At 30.3% G+C, this 23797-nt stretch overlaps 1 protein-coding gene across 3 annotated transcripts in view; it reads right to left on the bottom strand.

Annotated features, from left to right (window-relative positions):
* Positions 1-4089: 4089 nt before the first annotated feature.
* The window catches only part of LOC143250619 (endosome/lysosome-associated apoptosis and autophagy regulator family member 2-like), a 95265-nt gene continuing 75557 nt past the window's right edge, over positions 4090-23797 (bottom strand). For all 3 annotated transcript variants that reach the window (XM_076501447.1, XM_076501448.1, XM_076501449.1), the window contains exons 18-21: positions 23527-23713; positions 19587-19798; positions 12574-12754; positions 4090-10767 (exon numbers count right to left, since the gene is read on the bottom strand). In XM_076501447.1, coding sequence (XP_076357562.1) covers positions 10708-10767; positions 12574-12754; positions 19587-19798; positions 23527-23713 — 640 coding nt within the window. In that variant the 3' untranslated portion in view covers positions 4090-10707. The remainder of the gene's footprint in view (positions 10768-12573; positions 12755-19586; positions 19799-23526; positions 23714-23797) is intronic.

Here is a 23797-nt window from a genome sequence, read left to right as displayed (position 1 = left end):
GTCAATAATCCAGCTGACACATACAAAAGAATCTGACAGTGGTAAGTGTGCAATAATTTACATTTGAAAATGACGGGAGAAGGAGACATAAACAACTTCTAAGTATGCTTAGAAGGTCACAACGACACTATGTAAACATATCGACTCTACGAGAGTTTGTTAAAGAACCACAAGACCTAGAGAGAGTAGAGCATCAGTAGAACAGAGAGGGAGGAAAGGATAAGAGCAAAAAATGAGAAATAAAAAAAGATAAAGACTGGAAGTAAGAAGAATAAGAGCACAAACTGATATTGCCAAGCACACCTTACAAAAAGGCAGAGGACTCGAGAATAACAATGGTGTCTGGACTAGATCAAAGTTGCTCAAATTTGATTAACATAAATATGACATGAATGATCTCCTGGAGAGATATGAAAAATTCATCCAAAGTCTGAATTGAGACAAAGGTCACTGGGCAATTGTTTTGGTCCCCTTCTCAAGATGCTCAAGCAGAAAGAATGGTACACACTGAGTGAGGAAGTATAACTGGCAAATACAAGAATAACCAGTTAACGTTGAAAACAGGGTTGGCAAACCAGAAGCAGGATGCCACCAAAAATTACAAGTCAATACATAGGTTTGACTTGGTTTGTTTTGAATTTCGCGCAAAGCTACACGAGGGCTATCTGTGCTAGCCGTCCCTAATTTAGCAGTGTAAGATTAGAGGGAAGGCAGCTAGTCATCACCGCCAACTCTTGGGCTATTCTTTTACCAACAAATAGTGGGATTGACCGTAACATGATAACATCCCCACGGCAGAAAGGGCGAGCGTGTTTGGTGTGAAACAAAAAAGAGAAGAGATGCTATGCTTCTTATAAAATGGGTTACATTGTGAGCGAGTGCAAATCCGTCACCAACAAGCAAGATCATAAAGTAGCTGAAGCTACCTAAAGATGATGATGGCAAAAACAAAAGTCATCTTGGATTCTGGTGTCAAAAGAAACTGAATGAAAACAAACCACCAACATCGTGAATTATATGGATGACATTCTGACCCATATAGCCAGATGGGAAGACCACCTCGAGAAACTTGGATAGCTGGTTTATTTACGACGTTATATGAATAAACATTTAAATATTCCCTAATGTATGACACTTTACAAGTCTTGATTTGTATACTCAAGAACATTTTAAAGTGTATGTAAAGAGTGTGGCTGATTTAGTTTTCAAATGTTTTGTATAATTTCTAAAATAAAGTTTTTGCTTGATTGATTGGAATTAAGCACAAGTCTACACAATGCGTCATTTGTACTCTGTTCACCAAGGGTATGGAAATCTGGTTTCTAGCAGTGCTAGTTTGCCATTGGAGGGACTTTAAATTAAAGAAAACTTTGATTACTTGTGTAAATTAAATACTTAATTAGAGTTTATTAAGCAATGTTTCTTGTTGCAAATACTGAATTATCAAAAATTTAACCATCCTTGGGCTGTGTAGTATTCTGAAACATATTTGTTAATTCTAGATATGGTTTTCTCCACGAGTTGTAATTTCGTTCAAACATGTTGTCAAAAATATTATATAATATAATTTATTATCACTGAAAAATTTTAAACACTTGGTTGATGATTGAAGAGTAAGTACTAATTAAGATATTGTCGTTTTAGAGCAGGGAATTTAATTAATTGATGAATTAGTGTTAAGAATCCTGTTTTTATGATGATTTAATCAACTAATGAGTTAGTGTTAAGCATTCTATATAGGACAAATTAACTAACTGATAAATTAGTTATATCATTTTTATGATAAATTAATTATAAATGATTTAACATCGAATTAGTGAACACGTTCTTTACTTTGTGATAGGATGATTTAATTATGAATTAACTAACTAATGAATTAACATTCAGTGCCCTTTTTATGAGTAACTAATTAATTAGTGTTAAGTATCCTTTTAAGCATGAGTTAATTCATTACTTCATGATTAATTATCGACATGTATGAGTAGTGGCCACCTGTAATGCGACCTAGAAAATACTTTCTCAACTTTGTGGTACTGTTACGTAATCATCCGTTATTGCCCCCTGCCTGGTATCGGACTATAATTTCAGCCCTCCATATGTTTAGTTGATCCATCTGGTGACATTGTGTTGAATTACGACATACAGGTTGCCTGTTATGATAGCTTAGCAACGCGTCCCCGAAGCCGTACTATGTGGTAACAACTTTTGGAACTACGACCTCCTGATTATTTGATGGCAACATTCCCCCCTACCCAACGTCCATGTGTCATGGCGTGACGTCACTTTTACCAACCTTAATACCGAGTATAACCCATTAAGTTCAATATTAGTATTTGTCAGTTATTAGTAACTGCTCTCAGAAATAATGAACTACAAGAAAAGTATATTAACACCATACCGCATAAAAAGGAAAAAGAGTAGAGACAAGCATGGATTTAGGGAGGGCTCTGTACCAGTGGTTCAACTTGAAGAATACCCCACCCCTCTTGTATAAAAAGTAAATGAGCTCCCTACATTTTTGTATTTACAATTCGGGACCTCTTTTGACTCGTCCTCCCTGCAATTACAGGGGTATACTTATGCCACTGCTCATGAAAAAACTTAGTTGCATCCATGATGAGGGAAAATGAGTTGCAGGGACTGTTTAAATCCCATAAATTGAAGCATTTAAAGTGTTTTTAAACTAAACCTGAGGTTCACCATGACATTAAGTACATTCCCATGTTAAAATGAAACTATTTTTACTTCATTGTCCTTCTAGGTTGTCCAAACAATACTAAATACCCGAAGAGAAAATGTTCTGAATGAATAAAAAAAATAAAAAAGCAAACCTTCTCTAAATTTTAAAACAAAAAAATTATCCTTCTTGGAAATTGTCCAAACCAAACTTACATTTGTGTCAGTTTTAAACTTCAGAAATATGATCTAATAACTATTGATAGTAAATAGCATGCAAATATCACAAAACTCTCATGTATTATCAATGAACCTGGAAAGTTAAACATGATAATGCTTCAATTTTTTGACAACATATTAATTATAAAACTAAATTTCTCTTTACCTTGTTAATTCTACTCACCATGTTGCTGTCCTCTGCAAAACATGTGTAAGAGTGATAAGAATCTTTCCCATTGGCAACAGTTGTAGACTTAATACTACCCCAGCTTATGACAGTTCACGGAAATACGTGATTGATTAATATTAAAATAAAAATAACTTTCATAGTTATAACTGGTCAACATAGCATTTTAAGCAATGGAAAAGTTTTAGAACAAAAATATTGGTAGTGCACGAACACAGATTTTGGAGTTGGTGGTGCAATTGTATTAAATACTTATTGATGATGTATATACGTTGGATTCAATATATATTTACCACTGCTCCAGTAGAAATAATCTTGAACTACAAAGGTCTAGTAACATTATATGGAATGGGAAAAAAAGTGAAGCCCAATGTGTTATCCTTGATGCTACAAATAAAATTATGAAATACCGTGAATGCACAGCATGAGGATAAAATAAATTTTAGATAGTCCTACTGCCATATTCCCTGCTAGTACAATGCTAAAATCAGGGGTTTGATTCCACTCTATGGACTAAGCAGATAGCCCGATGTGGCTTTGCTATAAGAAAACGTCCACCCTAATACATTAAAAATAACCATGACCATAAATAATTTAGTTTAACATAATATATAGCATGAAGAGAAAGAATATAGGAATTATGACAACGTACAGCATTAGAATGGAACTGAGACTAATATATTCATTCCACATGCAAAAATGATTGTGATTCCAATACAATGTTATTCAATACAGCATTAGAAAATTAAGGACCAATATACTTATCTCTGTTGAAAGTCCTACTACTTTCTATAGCATAGTAAGCTTACTACATGGAACTTTACCATATGTAAACAAAGGTGCATGTTCACACTTGCACCTTAGTTTATTAAGCCATTTAAAAAGATAGACATTATAATAAGTGTTTATAACACACTGGCCACACCATAACTTTTGTTATTACAATTACTTTTGTGACAATGAGTCAATATTTATAACACACTGAACTATATTAATATTTATTCAAGTTTTGTTTCTCAACCAACCATACTTTATTCAAAACCAATTACATCAGTACAAACAGAATAACAGTTTTTGTCTATGATTACAACAGCAGGTAAAATCTAAATAGTCAGACCATCCAACAAAAAACTGGCACACTTAAATTATACAGAATAGAAACAACGTGTAAATTACAAGATATTCTTTGTAAACATATGAAATGTTAACTATTACAAAATGCTATTAAAACAGAAATTTTTCAGTTACTGTTTTACAGTAACCAATGTTCAAAGAAAGATTCTTTAGAACAGTAACCTATTTACTTTCTACTTTAACCTGAAATATTCTTAATGACAATAATGCCCTACAGCTTTCAGTTTGCCATTAAGCAATAAACCTTTTATGATTCTCAAACAAAGCTAAATACTGTCCAATTAATCTCCAAGCTTAGACTTCATTCTTAGTTACTAAATGAATAAATGTAGATTGTAGTCTAGTATTTAGTACTACTATATTGTTCTTTCACAACCCAGTGCTTAGAATTTTGTCTTTACTACTTAATGTTTTTATATGTATTTTATTTCGTCTTTACCGTCTATAATTTCAAATGTCCATTTATTTTACCTTTACTATATCTATTTACATCTATAATTTTCTAATCTTTTAGTGTTCGATATTCAGTTTCTATTACCTGTTTAAAGTTTTGGTGTAACCTTATATATCGTCAGTAAAACATACTTACCCTCTTCACATCACTTACATCCTATATTACATCATATTTTGTACCAGATACATGGCAAGAAAAATAATAATTAAAAGCATAATACATTTCTCGTGTATAAAGACTACCAGATAATTTATTTGTTGAGTATAAATAACACCTGACAATATATTTCTTCAGTACAAACGATACCAATTTATTAACTACTACTATTCAGTTCTGGTTAAAGATATCACTTTTGAACTATAGTTGCAGAAACAAAGTAATTAAATTACCTCCAATGTAACATTTTCCTATGCTAAAAACATATTTTCAATAGATTTATCTCTCAAAAAACTTTCTTGATTAGTACTGCCTGATATCGGTACAAATTTTTGGTCACCACTAGCCTTGTAACTCCCACTTCATTTTGCATATCTACATGCAAATGATCATGCACCAACCCTCCACCAACAGAAGTAAAACACTACTCCCATCAATAACACCCTCACTAATAATACATCTGTTAATTAATTCAAGATTGGTCATGATTTAGTCATGACCAGAAAGGAATAGGTTGGGTAAGAAGTGTTAATTTAAAAAAAATATTAACTTCTAATACAATATCTTGCTTCTCCACACAGAAAACTAATTTCCACATTGCACTTTTAGAAAGTTCCCAAAGACCATGAGGTATGGTAAGGAATGAAAAGCAAAAGAGCAATGGGAAACTGCACCACTTCTGAACCAGGTATATTCTTTGTCTTTCAGGAATGTACCACCAAAATATAAGGGGTAGGTAAAAAGGGAATCCCCAGGTGTCAAGTGGCTAGAGTGTGACAGACAGTAGATGGGAGTTTGACCTCAACCAACAACTGGCAGTATCTGAAAACTATATGTCAGATCCATGATAAGAAAAGAATTCTCTACTTCTCACCTCAAAAACAGGTACTTCAAGAGAAGATCAGCTTCTGCATCAAGAATTCATCTCCACACGTGTGAATCTCAATATCTGATCCACTAGAAAATGACACATAGGAAGTAAGGAAAACTCGATGTTCATCTCTGGTCCAAAACTCTGTGGTATAAAAGGGCACTAGTAGTAATAATAAAGGTAATGTCACACTCCTACTGATGGAAGGCTGCTGCAATGATCATTTTGTGAGGAGAGATAAGATATTGTATTGGAAGTTTTGTTTTTTTATTTAAACTGAGCTATCCCTTATGATAGCATTCTAGTCCATTCCTGAAATAATTATTAAAAAGTGATTTGAAAACGAGCATTAATCAAGTTCAGCTTTCAATCAACCAAATCCTATTGTAGTTACTTGCTAAATTAAATTAATATATTATTAGATAAACACATCTAACATAGATTTATCAAAATTGTGTAGGTGATGATTAATGAGAAATTATATCAAATACATTTCAGTTCAGAAATTTGTGGCCTATATATAATAAAGTCATTACTTTTTGAAATATGAGCATTATTTCTACACTAACTTAAGCATTTGGAGAGAGAAATGTTAACATATGTTCAAACTGAGCACAAGTAAAGGCGTTATAGCAAAATCATACAAATATATTACACATACATAAAATATATAACCAAATCTTAGTCAGAAACATACATAACTATCAAACTTACATTAAATTTTAAAACTCCTGAAGGAATGCTCTAGTTACAAATTAATTTCCCAGTATATCAATTCCTAATGTTGTGTTGTTGTTCTTTTGTATTGATTCTAAATAAAGTCCATTCACATTAAACTAGCTTTCTGTTGACCCAGAATATACAGTACAAAACTGCTGTTTAATTCTGGTTTTTAATGTTGGCTGATACATTTCATGTAACAAAGTAAAAAGTAATATAAGAAATTCTTTGACACCCACTATCAAACAATACTCGTGTGTATATATGGATTAGCTTTTTATTACACCCTTTTTGCATATATTCCATGAAACTGTAATAATAGAAGAAGCCAAGCATAATGACCTTCAGATGATCAAGTTTCAGCATATGGAATTATCTTTAACCTTCATTAGTAATATATTTAAAATATTACATCATTTGATAAAAAAGCAACAGCAGACATCAAACTGTCCTTTTAAAGTAAACATCATTGACAGAATCCATAAATTTTTTTACCAATAGTGAAAATTAAAAAAAAAAAAGCTACAAGAAATACACTTCTGAAATATAAGTAATAACAAAAGTGTACTTATGGAATGCTTTAAAGAAAAGAAGGATAAATCCATTATACATACATAAAAAATACAATATGTGGTTAACAACTTCATGGGAACATGCATTTTTCACCATTAACTACAGTATCTGTGCAACACATACCTTAAATCTATACAAAATCAATATACAAATCCATAACACAACCATGTGATATGTATCAAAAATACAGTTACCTACGATGCAGTTGAATTATAGAAACATGAATTTATGGTATTAAGTAACGATTGGCTGCTACAATACTATTATTCATTACTACTGACAAACACCCATAGAACTAAGTGCTACAATGCTATTATTCATTACTACTGACAAACACTTGTGGTACTAAGTGACAATTAGCTGATACAATACTCTTATTCACTACTACTGACAAACACTTGTGGTACTAAGTAACAATTAGCTGATACAATACTCTTATTCACTACTACTGACAAACACTTGTGGTACTAAGTAACAATTACCTGATACAATGCTATTATTCACTACTACTGACAAACACTTGTGGTACTAAGTAACAATTACCTGATACAATGCTATTATTCACTACTACTGACAAACACTTGTGGTACTAAGTAACAATTAGCTGATACAATACTCTTATTCACTACTACTGACAAACACTTGTGGTACTAAGTAACAATTAGCTGATACAATGCTATTATTTGCTACTACTGACAAACACTCATGGTACTAAGTAACAACTGGCTGATACAATGCCATTATTCACTACTCATGACTCTAAATAACATCTGGCTACTGAAATGCTATTATTCATTAGTACTGATAAATGTGATGCTAGATATACAATATACAACTAGTAAATTGTAGGAATATTTTCATTCAACACAAACATTGCCAAACTTCAACAAATCGTTTTTGATTTACTATGGTGTATATTATTATAATATTCATAATTTGTATTTACTCATGGCTGTTTCAAGTAACTAGGCCTATCACTCACATTACTTTATACACCTTTCTATTTTATTGACACAAGATAAAGTTCATATGTTATACATAATACAAGTATCATAAACAATGCTGTTTTTTAAAAGCTTATAATGAAGCTAATAAGCAAGTGTTACAATGATCAATTTTATAAGACTACATTGGCACACATACTTTTTATCAAATATAGTACAAAACATTAATTTATGTGTGACATTAATGACTACACTTATTCTTAATATACATATATATATATCATACCCTATAACCCAAGTGCTTTATTAAGGTGGATATTTCTTCTTCAAGGACAAACCTGTTTTTAATATCTCACCAATTTAAGAAAATATTCATTTTTAAAACAAAAATCAATACTTTTCTCTTTTCACTCATTGTTTCTTAAGAGCCAATAAGGTCGAACTTTTTACTTTTAGCTGGGAACGTCAGTTACTTAATAGATTTTATTATACAAAATAATGTTAAATTTTAGAAACAGATTCATAAAGTTAGGAAAATGGCAAACATGAAGCACATGCACTGCATACCTTCTTATTTCATAAAACTGAGTTACTGGGACAAATGAAATCAGTCTAGTATGTTGTATTGTCTACAAGTGCTAATAATTCCTTTTTTTTGAAAGTAAGAAATATTTTAAACTGCAAAGGTAACTAAAAATAAAACAACAATACTTAAGACAAACAAAACACTTTCCACTGCAGAAGACAAAATGTTCATGATTAAATAAGAGCCTTTGCACATAACATGATAAAAATTCTCAGTGATTATCCCATTAATTTTTTCTCACTTATTATAATGTTGCTAAAATGATTTAAAAGAGACTAGATCAATGCAACATCAGCTAAAAACAAAACTTCTCTTAAAAATAGTGTCTTTCTAATCGCGTAAATTATCAATGCTTAATGTTAAATTTGACTAGACTTCACTCATCTGGTGTGTCATCAACTTTGGACATCAAATAAAATATATGCACACAGGTACAGGAAAGGTAAACAAGTAATATAAAAATGGAACAAACTCCATAACTTTGAATATGAATAAATGACTAGATGTTTATAGAACAAAATAGGCTAAACTTTTTAAAAACAACACACTCAAACATGGACATCTATCACCTTGCTAATTTTTTTTACACTTAGCTTAACTTAAAGAATATCTTGCTGGTTCTTAATGTTTTTTTACAGAATGGTTATAAAGGTGTGTATTACTAAAAACTTGATCATCAGAGTAAGTTAAGACGTGTTTCAATGGTATGAGAATTAGACCAGTTAGCTGTATGTGTACACCATACACAATGTATTGTTTCTTCACCCAAACAAGCAAGTAACAAATGACTTACTGATTCATCTAAAGATCATATTTTGAAGAACTGGCTACACATAGAATGTGACAACAATTCAGAATATCATGTTTTGTACAACTCAGAGTCAAGCCACAATTAGTTGCAACACTGCATTCAAAACTGTGGCCTTAACATTTATACTAAACATAAAATTTCAACAATGACTTAATGTATAAAATTTGAATAGGTTTAACATGTTTTAGAATGACAAATATAAATGTTGTAGCAAATGTGTATAACTTTAAGTCTGTGAAAGAATTCTGAATTTTCCAGGTAACATGCATAACTACTATTAGATAATATGCACATCAACCAGTTAAAATACAAAATTTCATTATTCACCAAAAAATATGCAAATTCTCAAATCACTCTGCTTAATGTGCATAATGGCTGGTAAATACGGACATTTCATAAACATACACAATTACCATCACACACACTACGTTATCCTAAATTTTTAATATGTATATTGAGTTTTTAAAAATTGGCTACTGAATAACAGTTGGTTGAGTGAAATGAACAGCTTTTCACTGAACGGTTAAAAAACAACATAAACAAAAATTTATGGTTTGTAACACTAGATATATCAAAGTAAAGATGCTGGAATCACTCATATATACACATTTTATGCGAGTATTGAATCCCATTAAACTTTTTAACTTCTACTGATGGAGGGAGTTACTGAAAGACAAATCAAACTTTTATTCTTTGAAACACATTGAACAATAAAACATTTAGTGAAGGAAGAAAGCAGAATTTGCTGGCATGTATATATATATTATGTACTTAATTATACTAAACCTTGAAATGTCAAGTGAAAGAAAAAGGTAGGAATTGTTGACAGATAAATGAAGTTTTTATAGACTACCTCACAATAACTGGAATTTGTAATAAAAATAAAATAAGTAATGTAATAACATTTATATATAATGTTTCAATACTAGCTTCAACAGCAGTTGAATCATGAGGCTTGATTTAAATGTAAAATGTAAAAATTATAATGTAAAAACAAAAGCATATCATATGCATAAACAAAAACAAATTCAAAAGAGATAAATACACACATAAATACTGGAAATGTAAACATTCAATAACAGAAATAAATTAACAATATAGTGAATAGTAATAACAAAATATAAGAAGATAATTGTATTTATAATGTGATATTGTAAATATCAACAAAAAATTTCTTTTCCTAATATATTTGGCTCTTAAAATTTAAAAGCTAAGACACAAAACACAATTGTTGTACAAGGTTAAACTTATAAAGTACCCATTATGAAGGAGGAAGCAGTAAGAAGCAGTAAAAAAACAGGTACTCAATGTCATGTCTTCCCAAACAGCAAAGTGACAGTGGGTATATAAAAGAAAATCTGCCTCTTATGCAACCCTTACGACAAAGTGTCCTTCTGTGTTAACCGAATGGTTTCAAATTGGGCACCACCACCATCCTAAAAGGCAAAAAAACAGAAAACATTATTTTCTAACTCTGGATTACAAAAGTCTGTGAAGACAAACCTCTTTAATACGAAAGTTTATAGACCAAATCATAACTAGTTTCCATTCATGTAACTGTATTTCATAATAGTTTTAAGAAAGTTGTAAGTTTATACATTTAATGTTTTACAATACCCAACTTTTAATTAATATACAGCTCTTACACTGTTCTAGAACTCAACTGTATATTGAAACAATGAATGTCTTTCAATTGAAAATCCATTATTGTGAAAGAGTAATAAGATGAATATAAGCTAGAAATCCAAACAGAATATTAATTTAATACACTTCAGGCATCCTGATTCTCTGGTGTATGTACAAATACATAATATAATAAGGTTTTGTAAGTGTACCCACATTATATAAAATAGTTTAAATTATGATGGTATCTTATGAATGAAATCCACTAGCAAGTGTTAACAAAAGTTAATGCACAAACTAAACTTCTGAACAAAAGTGATGACATATGTATGTACTTTTAAAAGGCAAATTTCAGGAGGTGTACATGTAATTCATAGAAATTATTCATGGCATTAATTACTAAGTTTAATTTGTAGTGGGATCTTGTCTCATACAAAAATACCACCACAAGGTTGCACAGAATGGCTGGCCAGATCCTGGTCTGTCGAGTTTGTCTTTGCTAGAAAGCTCAGCATTTTTCCTTATCTTGACCATCAGAGTTACTAATATTTTAGATAACTAATTCTATTAAATAAATCATTTATTAAACTTCAAATTTCACCACACATTATTTCATGTGTGTGTGTGTGTGTGTGTGTGCGCGCGCACGCTCTAACTGCTCTTCCTGTTTCTTTAATACAGCCTTTACTGGAGTTAAAAACAATCCTCACTGGTTTTTCGTTAAATATATTTTACACATAGACCTATACAAGCATGATGAACTTCCCGGTTCTGTTACTATGTCAGTTTTTTATCTTAACTTCAAAATTATTTATTATACTACTTTCAGAAAACAAAAAATCTCTAAGCACTTTCTCTTGCAGCATATACTACACAGCCAATTTCTATACATTTATACAACTAATAACTTCTAAAAACATATCAGGAGTACATTGTTCAAACACTCAATATTATTCAAGTCAAAGATACACTCTTTTTGTTAATTTTTTTCATTATTTAATCGCCTCAACTAATAAATGTTAACCTGAAATTGTAACTCACTATTTAACAATTATCAAAACTGTGCCTTACATCTTTTAATAAATTTGGTGACAAATGAAAACCAATATACGGATGTATATAAGCTATATTTTTCTTAACAATAGACTAAAATTTCATTAAGAGACTTGAAATTTATATCTTGATAATTCTAGTTCCAATATTCAACATATACCATAACTGATTTAAATTTCTGACATGTCTTGTTCTGAATGAAAAAAAACTATAAGAAAATCATGTATATTATCACTTATTATAATTCTTGTTCAACTACTGTTTCTATATAATTGACAAAAACTGTCTGACTATAAATTGAAGACATTATTAAAATACATATTAGTTATATAGCATAATACTGGCATTGTAGTGTAGTAATAACAAAATTGAAGCTGATTTAATTTTTTAATGAAAAATTTCATTATTTTAACAGGTGAAAATATTATCTCATATCAAAGTTTTCATATGGTACTTGATGTGACAAATATTTGTGTACTTTGCTATAAGCTATGCAAAAGATTTATCCAAATAACACACCATGGAGATAAAGAGGCAAAAACAGATAAATAATTCTGCTCTCTTACCTTACTGTTGCCTATTCGAATGGCTCTGAATTTTCCTAAAAGCCCATTTCCCTTATTAGTAAATGCAACACTGTCATACTGTTCTTCTTCTTCATCATCAATGGCACAACTTTCTGCTGACGGAAGTTCGCCCTCCTTGGCTGAATTTGACTGTACCAATTTCATATACTTGTATTCAAGTCTTAACAGAAAAACAAAAGAGCAGCATTTGGCATAATAATGACCAGTGAAATGCAATAGATACAATAAATGAGCAACAAAGAACAAAATATTCTTAGGTTTACCCTCATCAGATGACATATTAAAACTTGTGACCCTTCAGAGACAAGTAATTACATGAATGTTCATATGAAAAATCATGTTGGTAGCATTATTCTCTTTCTATTAATTTATAATATTGCAGCTCAAAGATACATGTTAACTGTACTTGAAGTAAAAATCAAATATTTCTTAATACTTGCTAAAAACAGAATGAAACATATCGGAAATAATCAGGAACATAGAGATGTTCCATTTACATATGTAAGTTTAAGTATGTCTACACAAATTTATATACAAAATGATATGATATTTCCATTATTATAGTTTGTAATGTTTTTAGGGTCATTTAAGTTTAAATGCTCATTAATTCCAAACTTTTTCATTATTGGTCAATACTCATCTTTTTTTCTTTCTTTTTTTTTCAATGTCTTAGCTGCCAGTTTGCTGTTATTTGCAAGATAAAATTGTTATGGTGGTTTGATTTATAGCTAGGGTATTAGCTAGTATCTTTGTGTTTTCTGTGAAACCCTTGTGATGTGTAAATTGTGTCTTGGTGACCACCATGTAAAGTTAGCTTTTCAATTTGTTTTGTTTCCACCAGGAATTGTATTGCTGAATGTTGTCTATTAAGATATTTCATGTAATTCAGAATCACATCTGTAATGTATAGCCAAATTGTAAGAGTTATCAAGGTATCTCAACTGAATTTTGGATCCTATAGCAGCTGTGTTTGGACATTATTTTCATAAATTTTCCATGAAGCTGTTACTGAGAAGTGTTAAAAGTGAGACCACAATTAGAGTTCCTTGTTATTCATAATATTTGTTGATACATAAAGTTGTAAGTTCAATTATCATTCTTCCAAAGTTTCATTGCTATAATCTATAGGCTCTAATCACAAGGTGGCCATTATAAATTCAGAACAAGGCTTTGAAAGCAAACTTTTAAAATGGTGACTGAGGATGATACCAGTACAAACTGGGTAAATAAATGTGGTTCGCTGTTGCTTTAGTTGAAACTGCTGAAGGCAATAACTATTTTAACTCATGATGCAAGGACCATTACAGATACAAGAATCCAACAAGCAGAACAACAAAAAAATTACTTGAATATTTTAAGGGAATCACCAAGACACTGAAGGTAATTATAAATAATTCTAGTAAATAACACTGGTTATGATATAGCCATCTTAAGATTACATTTGTGCAGTGGATAATACACCAGCATATTACTTTTTAACAACTTTACCATAAAACTAGGGATGACTTTTATGATTATAAAATTAATGTTGCAATTTTTTCATCCTGCATGATATTATAAAGTTACTCTCATGATCGCTGAAGGTTGTACTTAGAGCTGCTGGAACTTTAGACACAAATATCTACAATTTCTATTTCAGTTTTAATATAAAAAAATAATTTCATTAAGTTTTTGATTTGTGTACAGATAATAAAATTTGCCAATAGTTGTTTTGTATATACAAATGTCAATTGTATCCACATGGCCTATATGCATGGACAATGCCATCACTACTGTAGCTTTAATATAATTTCCTTTAGTTGCCTCTTTTGAGCAAAGTTATTGCACAAGGACTCAGTTCAATAGGTCCACAAAGAAAAGGCAAATGCAGATTATCTAAACAATATGATAAAAACTGGGTAAACATTTTGCTAACACTCATGATGATGAGAAAACCACTTGTAAAGAAAAATATGTGTGTAAAAACAGCTGGTATGGGTTGAGAAACATTTTTTTTTATGTGGAGGAGTGAACAACATTTCAACCTTCTTCAGTCATTCAGTCATTGTTAGGTTCATAAAGAAAGAAAGAGGTAACTGACCATTAGCTGACCACATGTTTGAAAGCAGTTGTGTAACTGAGTGTCAGAATGTAGAGGATGGTGTTAGATTTTTGAATATATAATTTTATATTATTTATTTTATTATTTTTAATATAGGTATAAAGGTGTTCCTTTGTATAGGTTTATTTTGGATTTAAGTTGTTGTATAAGTAAGGCTTCTTTAATTTTACATTTCTTTATGTTTGTTTCATTATTTAGTATTTGGGTGTTTTCTATGATTATGTTGTGTTTATTTGACTTGCAATGTTTGAAAACGTGTGAAGGTGACTTTTTACGTTCTTTGAATCTGGTTTCCATTTATCTACTTGTTTCTCCAATATAGAAGTCGTGGCTCTGTTATGTAAAATATTTTCTCAACCCAAACGAGCCGTTTTGCATATATAAAAACTCAACATACTAAGAAACCAAATAAACACAGCCATAAAACTATGCTCACCAGATAAAATTAACGCTGAATTAGACAAATAAAACAATACTTCATCAACATCAATAAGTTTCCTCCACAAACCATAGAAAACATTATATGCACACACCTAGACAAAGAGCAAATTCAACTAACAAAAGTAAATATATCCCACGATTTAAAAAATCATGAAACCATATACTGCTGCATACCATATATTCCCGACATCAGCAGAAAAATAACCAACATTTGGCAAAAACTAACAACAGAATATGACATTCCAGTTAATAACAAATTTATTCAAAAACCAGGCACAAAACTAAGGTCTATACTATGTAAAAACTACACTGACAAACACCACACCAACATTATTTACAAAATACAATGTGATAACTGCCACAACTTCTATATTGGAGAAACAAGTAGAAAAATGGAAACCAGATTCAAAGAACATAAAAAGTCACCTTCACACGTTTTCAAACATTGCAAGTCAAATAAACACAACATAACCATAGAAAACACCCAAATACTAAATAATAAAACAAACATAAAGAAATGTAAAATTAAAGAAGCCTTACTTATACAACAACTTAAATCCAAAATAAACCTATACAAAGGAACACCTTTATACCTATATTAAAAATAATAAAATAAATAATATAAAATTATATATTCAAACATCTAACACCATCCTCTACATTCTGACACTCAAATATTAAATAAAGAAACAAACATAAACAAATGCCAAATTAAAGAAGCGTTACTTATACAACTCAAGCCCAAAATAAACCAATACAAAGGAACACCTTTATACCCGTATTAATAAATATAATCAAACATCTAAGCACACCCTCTACATCCCTATACTCAATTACACAACCGCCTTCAAACATGTGGTGCTATTGGTCAGTTACCTCTTTCTTTCTTTGTGAACCTGATGATGACCAAAGAAGGTCGAAACATTGTTCATTCCTCTACATAAAAAAAGTTTCTCAACCCATACCAGCCGTTTTTACATATATATTGTGCTAACATTACCAATTCATCTCATGTCCTCTACTTTGAAATATTCTGCATGAATTAAAGAATACTTAGTATTTATTATATTCCTCTACTGATTAATATTTCTTTATTTCAGGTCAAGCTGAAGGTTGAAGAGGTGATAACAGCTGAAGATGGTGGGTGTGCTTCAAGAAAGGCTAGGGACGTTGTAGTTGTTTTTTGACTTTTGTATATGATCATGCATTCTAAAAATACAAATTTACAGTTAATATCATCAGTAATGAACAAAATGTCTTTGCCAAAAACATGGAATACTTTGCAGCAGACTGAAGGTCTTTCTGCAAAACTGATACATAATATTCATAGAAGATAAAGTAAGATATTAACTCTGAATCATTTTGATGTTCAAATTTTCATGAACCCAAAGTTTTATAGCAAACACAAGTTCATTGTTATCTCTATTATTTACAAATATGCCTTGAAATCAGGTCCAACATCTCTTCTGATTTTAAGGATTGAAGCTTTCCTAAGCTTTTCATCAAATGAAGAAAATACACTTTTTTAAATTTTTATAATTTCTTTTGCTGACAAAACAGGAAATACAACAATGGAAAGCAACTGTCTTGCTCCTTCAGCTTTATTTGGATATAACTTCATTACAATGTGAGTGTAATGGAAGAAATATTTAAGGTTTCAAGGATTGGTACACTATTGAATAGGCTGACACATTAAAATGTATAACCATATGCTATGTGGCTACTCTTGTTGTTTTTTACAAATGCATTATTAACACCTGAGGTTTTTCTACTTACAGTAAAACTTGTATAAGCCAGAAACCTGTAGAAATAAGAAATATCAAAATTTTGCAGCATTGTCTTAAGATTTCTCTTATAAAAGGTCCTCTATATGGCAGAACCTGCAGAACATGAACAGAAAACTATCTTTCATCTACTTCATCAACAAGTAGGATCAGAATCTGAGTAAGGTGGAAAAATGTTTTTGATTAAATATTAATTTCTTAGTTAATTAATAATTTCTTTAAATATTAATCAATTCTTGTTTAAATATTAATATATTGTTGAACATTTTATTACAGTAAGTATTGGTTAAATATATTCTGTTCTTTTTTCTGCCGTTATCATTCCGAAGGTTGCTATTCAAAAGAACAATTGACTGTACTTTCGGTCGCATTTGCTGATGGAAAACTAGAGAAACCGTGGGTAATAGGTAAAAGTGAAAATCCATGCTGTTTCAAAAATTTAAGGAAGAATCAACTTCCTGTAGAATGGAAAGCAAATGATAAAGCGTGGATGACAAGTGCTATATTTGAGGAATTTTTGAACAACTTAAACAAAAGAATGAAACAAGAAAATAGGAATATTTTACTTTTCTTAAATAATGCATCTTGTCACCCAAAAGTTTAACTTTCAAATGTTCATTTAGTCTTTCTACCTCCATGTACAACATTAGTTCTACAACCACTGGAAAATGGAATTATACAGTGTATAAAATTAAAATACAGAAAATTGATACTTCAGCATATTATTGCAAATGTAGGCAACTGTAAAAGAGCATCTGAAATGACCATGAAAATTGACATGTTAGATGCAATTGAATTTTTAAGTCATTCAATCAAATGCATAATAAAGTGCTTTCAAAACCGTAGATTTATTCTTGATAATAGTGGAGATTGTGGAGAAGTTGTTCGTTGTGATGATTCTAGTGAAATCCAAATCTGATTGAATAGACTGATGCAGATGATTCTGTGAATGCAGAAAGTTTTGTGAACATTGACAATAATGTTTTAACAGAAACTGATGAAACTGATCTAAAATCTATAATAGAATTGCAAGATGGTAACAGTGTGAGAGATTCAGAAGATGAACACAATGGAAAGGTTATTGAAGAAATAGAAGTTCCTACTTCATTGCAAGTGTTAAAGTTATATTAAAGCTATCAAATTGTATGCAAGAATAAAGGGGGAAAATGAACTTCATGAAAAGACCATTGAATTGGTGTTCTCTTTTAACCACATGAGAAAGTGTATTAAAAAAAATGAAATAGTTGAAATTGAACACTTTCTTCAAATAAATGTGAATAAGATTTTGTGTACTTATGTATATTTTGAATGTCTATTTTTGTTCTTAGTCTAATAAACAGTATAATAACTTTATTCACAAACGTCTTACTTCCCTTGATTCGAGCAAATATAACATTCCACTCAAAAATTATGTATAATTAAGGAAATGCACGTTCACTGTCTAAGTTAGAAATTTTACTCAGTCCTGTGCAATTCCACCTTAGACAGGTTTTACTGTAATGCTAATACAATATTCATAAGATATCTGGCTAATCAGTGGCGTAATGAATCTCTATAATTAACTTCAGGAAACAGAGAACAAAGGATAGTCTTTTTTGTGAATTTTTAATATATCATAAGTATGTGAATATTAAGAATTATCAGAAAAATCATACTAACCTCAGAAGATACAATTATAAGTTTTGATGTTTCCTACAACCTGTTCATTAATGTGGTAAACCTTCAAGAACTGCCAATTAATATCTCAAAAATGATCAAACTCCAAAAACAACTGACAACTCCCATAATAATAGAATTCACAACTTTGTGCATCAATGTATCTCAACTGAAATATAAGGAAAAATCTATCAAGAGGAAGAAGGCCTAGCAATAAGCTCACACTTATCACCAGTAATAAAAAAAGTTTCTACATGGATATTTGTAAAGAAAATTCCCCAAAAACAAATATTCTAAAACCCAAGATCTGGCTAAAATACACTGTACTATAGCCACATTCTACAGAAACCTTTATTTCATGAACCAATACCTGAACTTGCAACTCATGGAAATAGAAAATATAATAAGCTTATCTTTCTACATATGATGGTGAAAGAAATACTAATGTCTAACATCATAGTGGTTTATATAAAATCCACAGATGTTAGAAAATACTATGACTGTAAATCACACCATCCAAGCAGTGTAAAGAATGGTATCCTAGACTTCCTAGACTCACAAATAAATGGGACTTATAACACAAAAGGTGCTAAGGAGAATAAAAGTCCACACATTACTACAACTCTTCTTGCCAAAGGATGCACTTCACACCTTATAAAGAAAAAAAATAAAGGTGAATGTCAGTACTAAACAAAGAAAAACTACAGACATACAATCATATTCCTTGATGTGAAAAGTCTTTCAAAAACATTTAAAGTATTTGAAAATAGCATAAAGTCAGAATAATCTTCAAAACTCAAACCAGAATTCTATCACAATTAGTGTACTCAAAAGTACCTAAAAATTTAAAGGACAGGAAAAAATATTGTCAATATAGTTTCCAATAGGTGTGTACACAGAAGTATTTCAAGACATTTCCCATCATAGAAAACTGCAATTCCACAATGTGTATAGAAATTGAATACCTGTGTACTAAAAAAGTGCTTTAATAACATGTAGTATTCACTTACTTTCTGTTCTTTTTCCAAAAATAGAGTACCATGGTTGACAATAAAATCCCTAGAGCAATTGTTATACCAATAATGGCTTGTAGTTCCTTAGGTATAGCAGAACAAGGCTGTGTTCGTGTCAAAGTGGCTCCCACTCCTTTTCGAGATATGCAGCCTTGAGGAGATATGTAGTGTAAGGTTTGTACTCCATGCAAACATTCTCCTTTTACTACCTGTTAGTTTCAACACTTTGATTAAAACACATGCACATCAACTTTATACCTATTGTCAGGTAAAGATAAATATTTGGGCTTTTATCATATATATACATGTATAGCACTTCCAAAGATAAATAATCATTTAAGTATATTTCCACTACAAATTTAATAAAAATGTTATTTCACTGTTGTATCTTACATAACCAACTACACTTCATAACAAAATTGCACTCCATTACATAAGTATACAATGTTAAAGACTTCTTGTATTAAGATATATCAAAACATTCTGAAAAATTAATAATCAGTGGTTTCAGTGACAATACTGATATCTGAATGAAAAATATTTATATGCTGAATAGAACTTATTAACTTGCAGATTCTGTTCAAGAATTCACATTTTTCTTTATAGAGAAACTCTGCTTGCCTTTAGCTTAGATTTTTAAAAAAGTAACTTGAATGGGCAACTTGACAAAGGGTGTTCTAAACAGTGTCCTTAACTTTAATTGTTTTTTCACAGTACATGCAGTCATCTCATGGTAGATTCAATATAATCTTATCTGCACCAAGAAAAAATAAACTGATAAACCACATTTGATAATATTGATGGAAGGATCTTGTCTTTCATTGAAAAAAATTTCAAAAATATAGCAAACAAGATCATGGTTTAAAAAATACATCTTAATTATAATATACAGATACACTACGAATGAGAGTGTGCAGTACATGTTTACCAAACTCATAGTAAAGTGATAAAAATGTAGCATTTAATAAGTTCATAAATCATTATTTTATTAACTTTATTTGTTCAAATAGTAATAAATTATTGTATCTAACAAATAGACAGGAAAACCATTACTGTATTATCAAGCAGTTTTCAAAAATTCAAAAGTGTTTTGAGAGTTTATCAGTATGATGAATTAAGATCTTAACCTTAAACTTGTTTGTCAACATAATGTGAGAGTTTAAAATAACTGCATAACCTCCTTCATAGTGTGATCTCACATACACAACCATTCATTTTTAAATTAGGATCTTTTTATATACAAAAGTAATATCTTGCCTCTAAAAAGGTTTATTTGTCTTGGTGTAAACAAGATTATATTAGATTCACCAGGAGATAGTTGTGGAGATGCATGAGAAAGAACGTGGAAATTTAACTCTTTTCAGTACAGGCTCAGTCTATGGGATTGATCTCATAACCATCTTATGCTTGTTATATTTTTAAACTATATATTTTAAATTAGTAACCACATGTTCATAAAATCAGACAGATTATCAGTGAGCATTACAGGGTTTTCATACCCAGATATCAGATTTTTTTACTAAGTTTTAATTTTTCTCAAGCACTGCTCTTATCATGCTTTTTTTCTTTTCACATGTGGCTACTCAAATTAGAAAGTAATTTGTTATTTTAGGGTTAAAAATACTTTTGTGGATCAGAAAATTTCCAAATTTTACATGTGAAATGTTCATAACATACAGATATTTATTAAATGTTTCTCACAATATATATTTTAGGTTATTTTCACTAACAAATCTCTGTATGAATTTGGTTGATTTGACCAATCTGGTAAGCACCATAAAAAATTAGGAAATAAATACAAGTTATGCCTTTTTTGTTCTGGAATGACTACAAAAGCACAAATGTTTGGACTAAATAGCTTAAATTTCATAACATTACGCATGTGTGTGTGTGTCTATATATATATATATATAACACATACACACACACATTTATTATTAACCTTTCAGCTATGTCTGGCTAACAATACAGAAGTTACAGTGAGATGCACTCATGTTACCATATCCAATAATATAAAACTGACCTCTAGTCTTTACAGAGTGGCCTGTCTTTATTGTGTTTTAGTAGACTAGTATTTTGTAAAATACAGCCACATTTCAATTATTATACATAATATATGTTCATACATTATTACTATTTTCAAGTGCTTAAACTTATTTTTCTTAAAACATAGAACAGTAAATAAAGAAGCAAATCAAAGAGTTAATTATTACAGTCTTAGTACCTATTTGTTACTTGTTGTAGGTTGATAAACCTTATAAAATATTGCATGTGGAGGATGTGAAATTACTTAAATTACTATAACAATACTATATAATACCACTATAATTTAACAAGCTTGGTAACTAAGCTGTATTTGGGTATAAAAATGTATAACATTTTGAACAGACTAAAGACTTACATCATCAGCTTGAAGATTTATATTGAAAGAACATGATGATGTTGTAATACTTGAAATGGCTACTGGGAGGACATTCTGAGCTTTCAATTGGTTACTGATATGTCATAGATAGAAGTAAGTGAATGTAAGGTATCATTTCAAAATATGTGTTTGGTTGAGTATACACTTAATACCTCAGCAAATAGAAAAGCTAGGAGGTTTTTATTTTATATTCTAGCTTGTTCATATTGACAATCTGAGTTCCTAATTTGTATGAAACTATAAAGTTTTTATTTTTACACCACAAACATCTAATTTGAACTAGTGCTGCTTTCAACATATGACATGACACCAAATCAATGTTCAGGTATGTGTTTTAACATTTACATTTAAATTTAAAAATAAAATAATGTATAATACAAAATTGTATAACAAACTTATCTACATAAATTTATGAAATAGTAGTTCAATAACATTTTGAATATGAGTCAACAAATGTGATGACATGTGGAAAGGATCAAAATTTTTAAAGAGCAAATCACCAATAAGTAGTTTCTTCACATAACTCAGAAATTCATGCATCAGACAATAACATATATACCATTTTGTTATATTTACACTACAACTGATTATACAATCTACCAAAACGTTTTAACAAATACATAATTTATTCAACACAAGTACTAACACACATTAACAAGCCAACTTAATTCAGTCTCTTAAATGAACTGTCAATGTCTTGATAAGTTTAATAATTTGACATACGAATACGCCTAATATCTTTTAACATGTACACATGTAACTTAACCATTATGGTAACCTGTTAGCATCTTAATAAACTTATACGTTAGTGAGCTAGTCAGGTCAACAACTATTAACATGCAAACCTAACATAGTTATTACAACATTAACATCTTGGTTGGCCAATACTAGGTGGTACATTATACAACATCAACATCTTGATAAGTCAATACTAAGTGGTACATTATACAACATCAACATCTTGGTCAGTCAGTACTAGGTGGCACAATATACAACACCAACATCTTGTTCAGCCAATACTAGGTGGTACATTAATAAGGTTGCTTAAAATGTTGCTTCATATCAACAAGTCATGAGAGAATTTTGTTAGTTAATTTCCAAATAATATTAACACCTAGAATAACAAAACATAATAGTATGAAGAAATATCAGTATATATATGTTTGTATCATACAATCAGTTTAAAATATAAAGCAAGTCTAAATCTAAAACTACAAGCCTCAAAATCTATCTATGACAATGGTCACCTAATTGTATTTACAAATAAAACTAAACTTATCAATAAAAACATAAAAGTAAAATGCTGATAATCGTGTGGTTGAGACGTGTCTAACATGCACAGGTGATGACACTATTGTTTTCAAGTTTTATTAATTGGTTGGAAGCTCCTATATGACATACAAAGAAAAATTATAAAATATACAAACAAATACAATTATTAAACTTAAAAGATATACTTGTAATTAGTATAATATCACCTATATGATCAGATTAAAACATGGTATGTAAATACACCTCATAATCCTCTTCCATACATATACGACATGCTAGTTGTGTCTTCCACATGAAATGAAAGTTACACCCATCACATGTCCCATCTGGGCATGAAGTAGGTAGCAGCACTGTTCCATTCCCCTCTATGCTCTTATCACAGTGGAGAGTAATGGTGGTTGCACGGCCAGACTTGCAGGCTTGGGTAGGGCTAACATTTAAACCATATAGTGTATTGACAGTATGACGACCACATTACTAATATAAAACATTAACAGGCAAAAGTAAAAATAGT

Source organism: Tachypleus tridentatus, chromosome 5 (assembly GCF_004210375.1).
Source record: "Tachypleus tridentatus isolate NWPU-2018 chromosome 5, ASM421037v1, whole genome shotgun sequence".
Taxonomy (NCBI): domain Eukaryota; kingdom Metazoa; phylum Arthropoda; class Merostomata; order Xiphosura; family Limulidae; genus Tachypleus; species Tachypleus tridentatus.
Note: the sequence above shows the minus strand (reverse complement) of the source record. Positions and strands in the feature narration are given on the sequence as shown.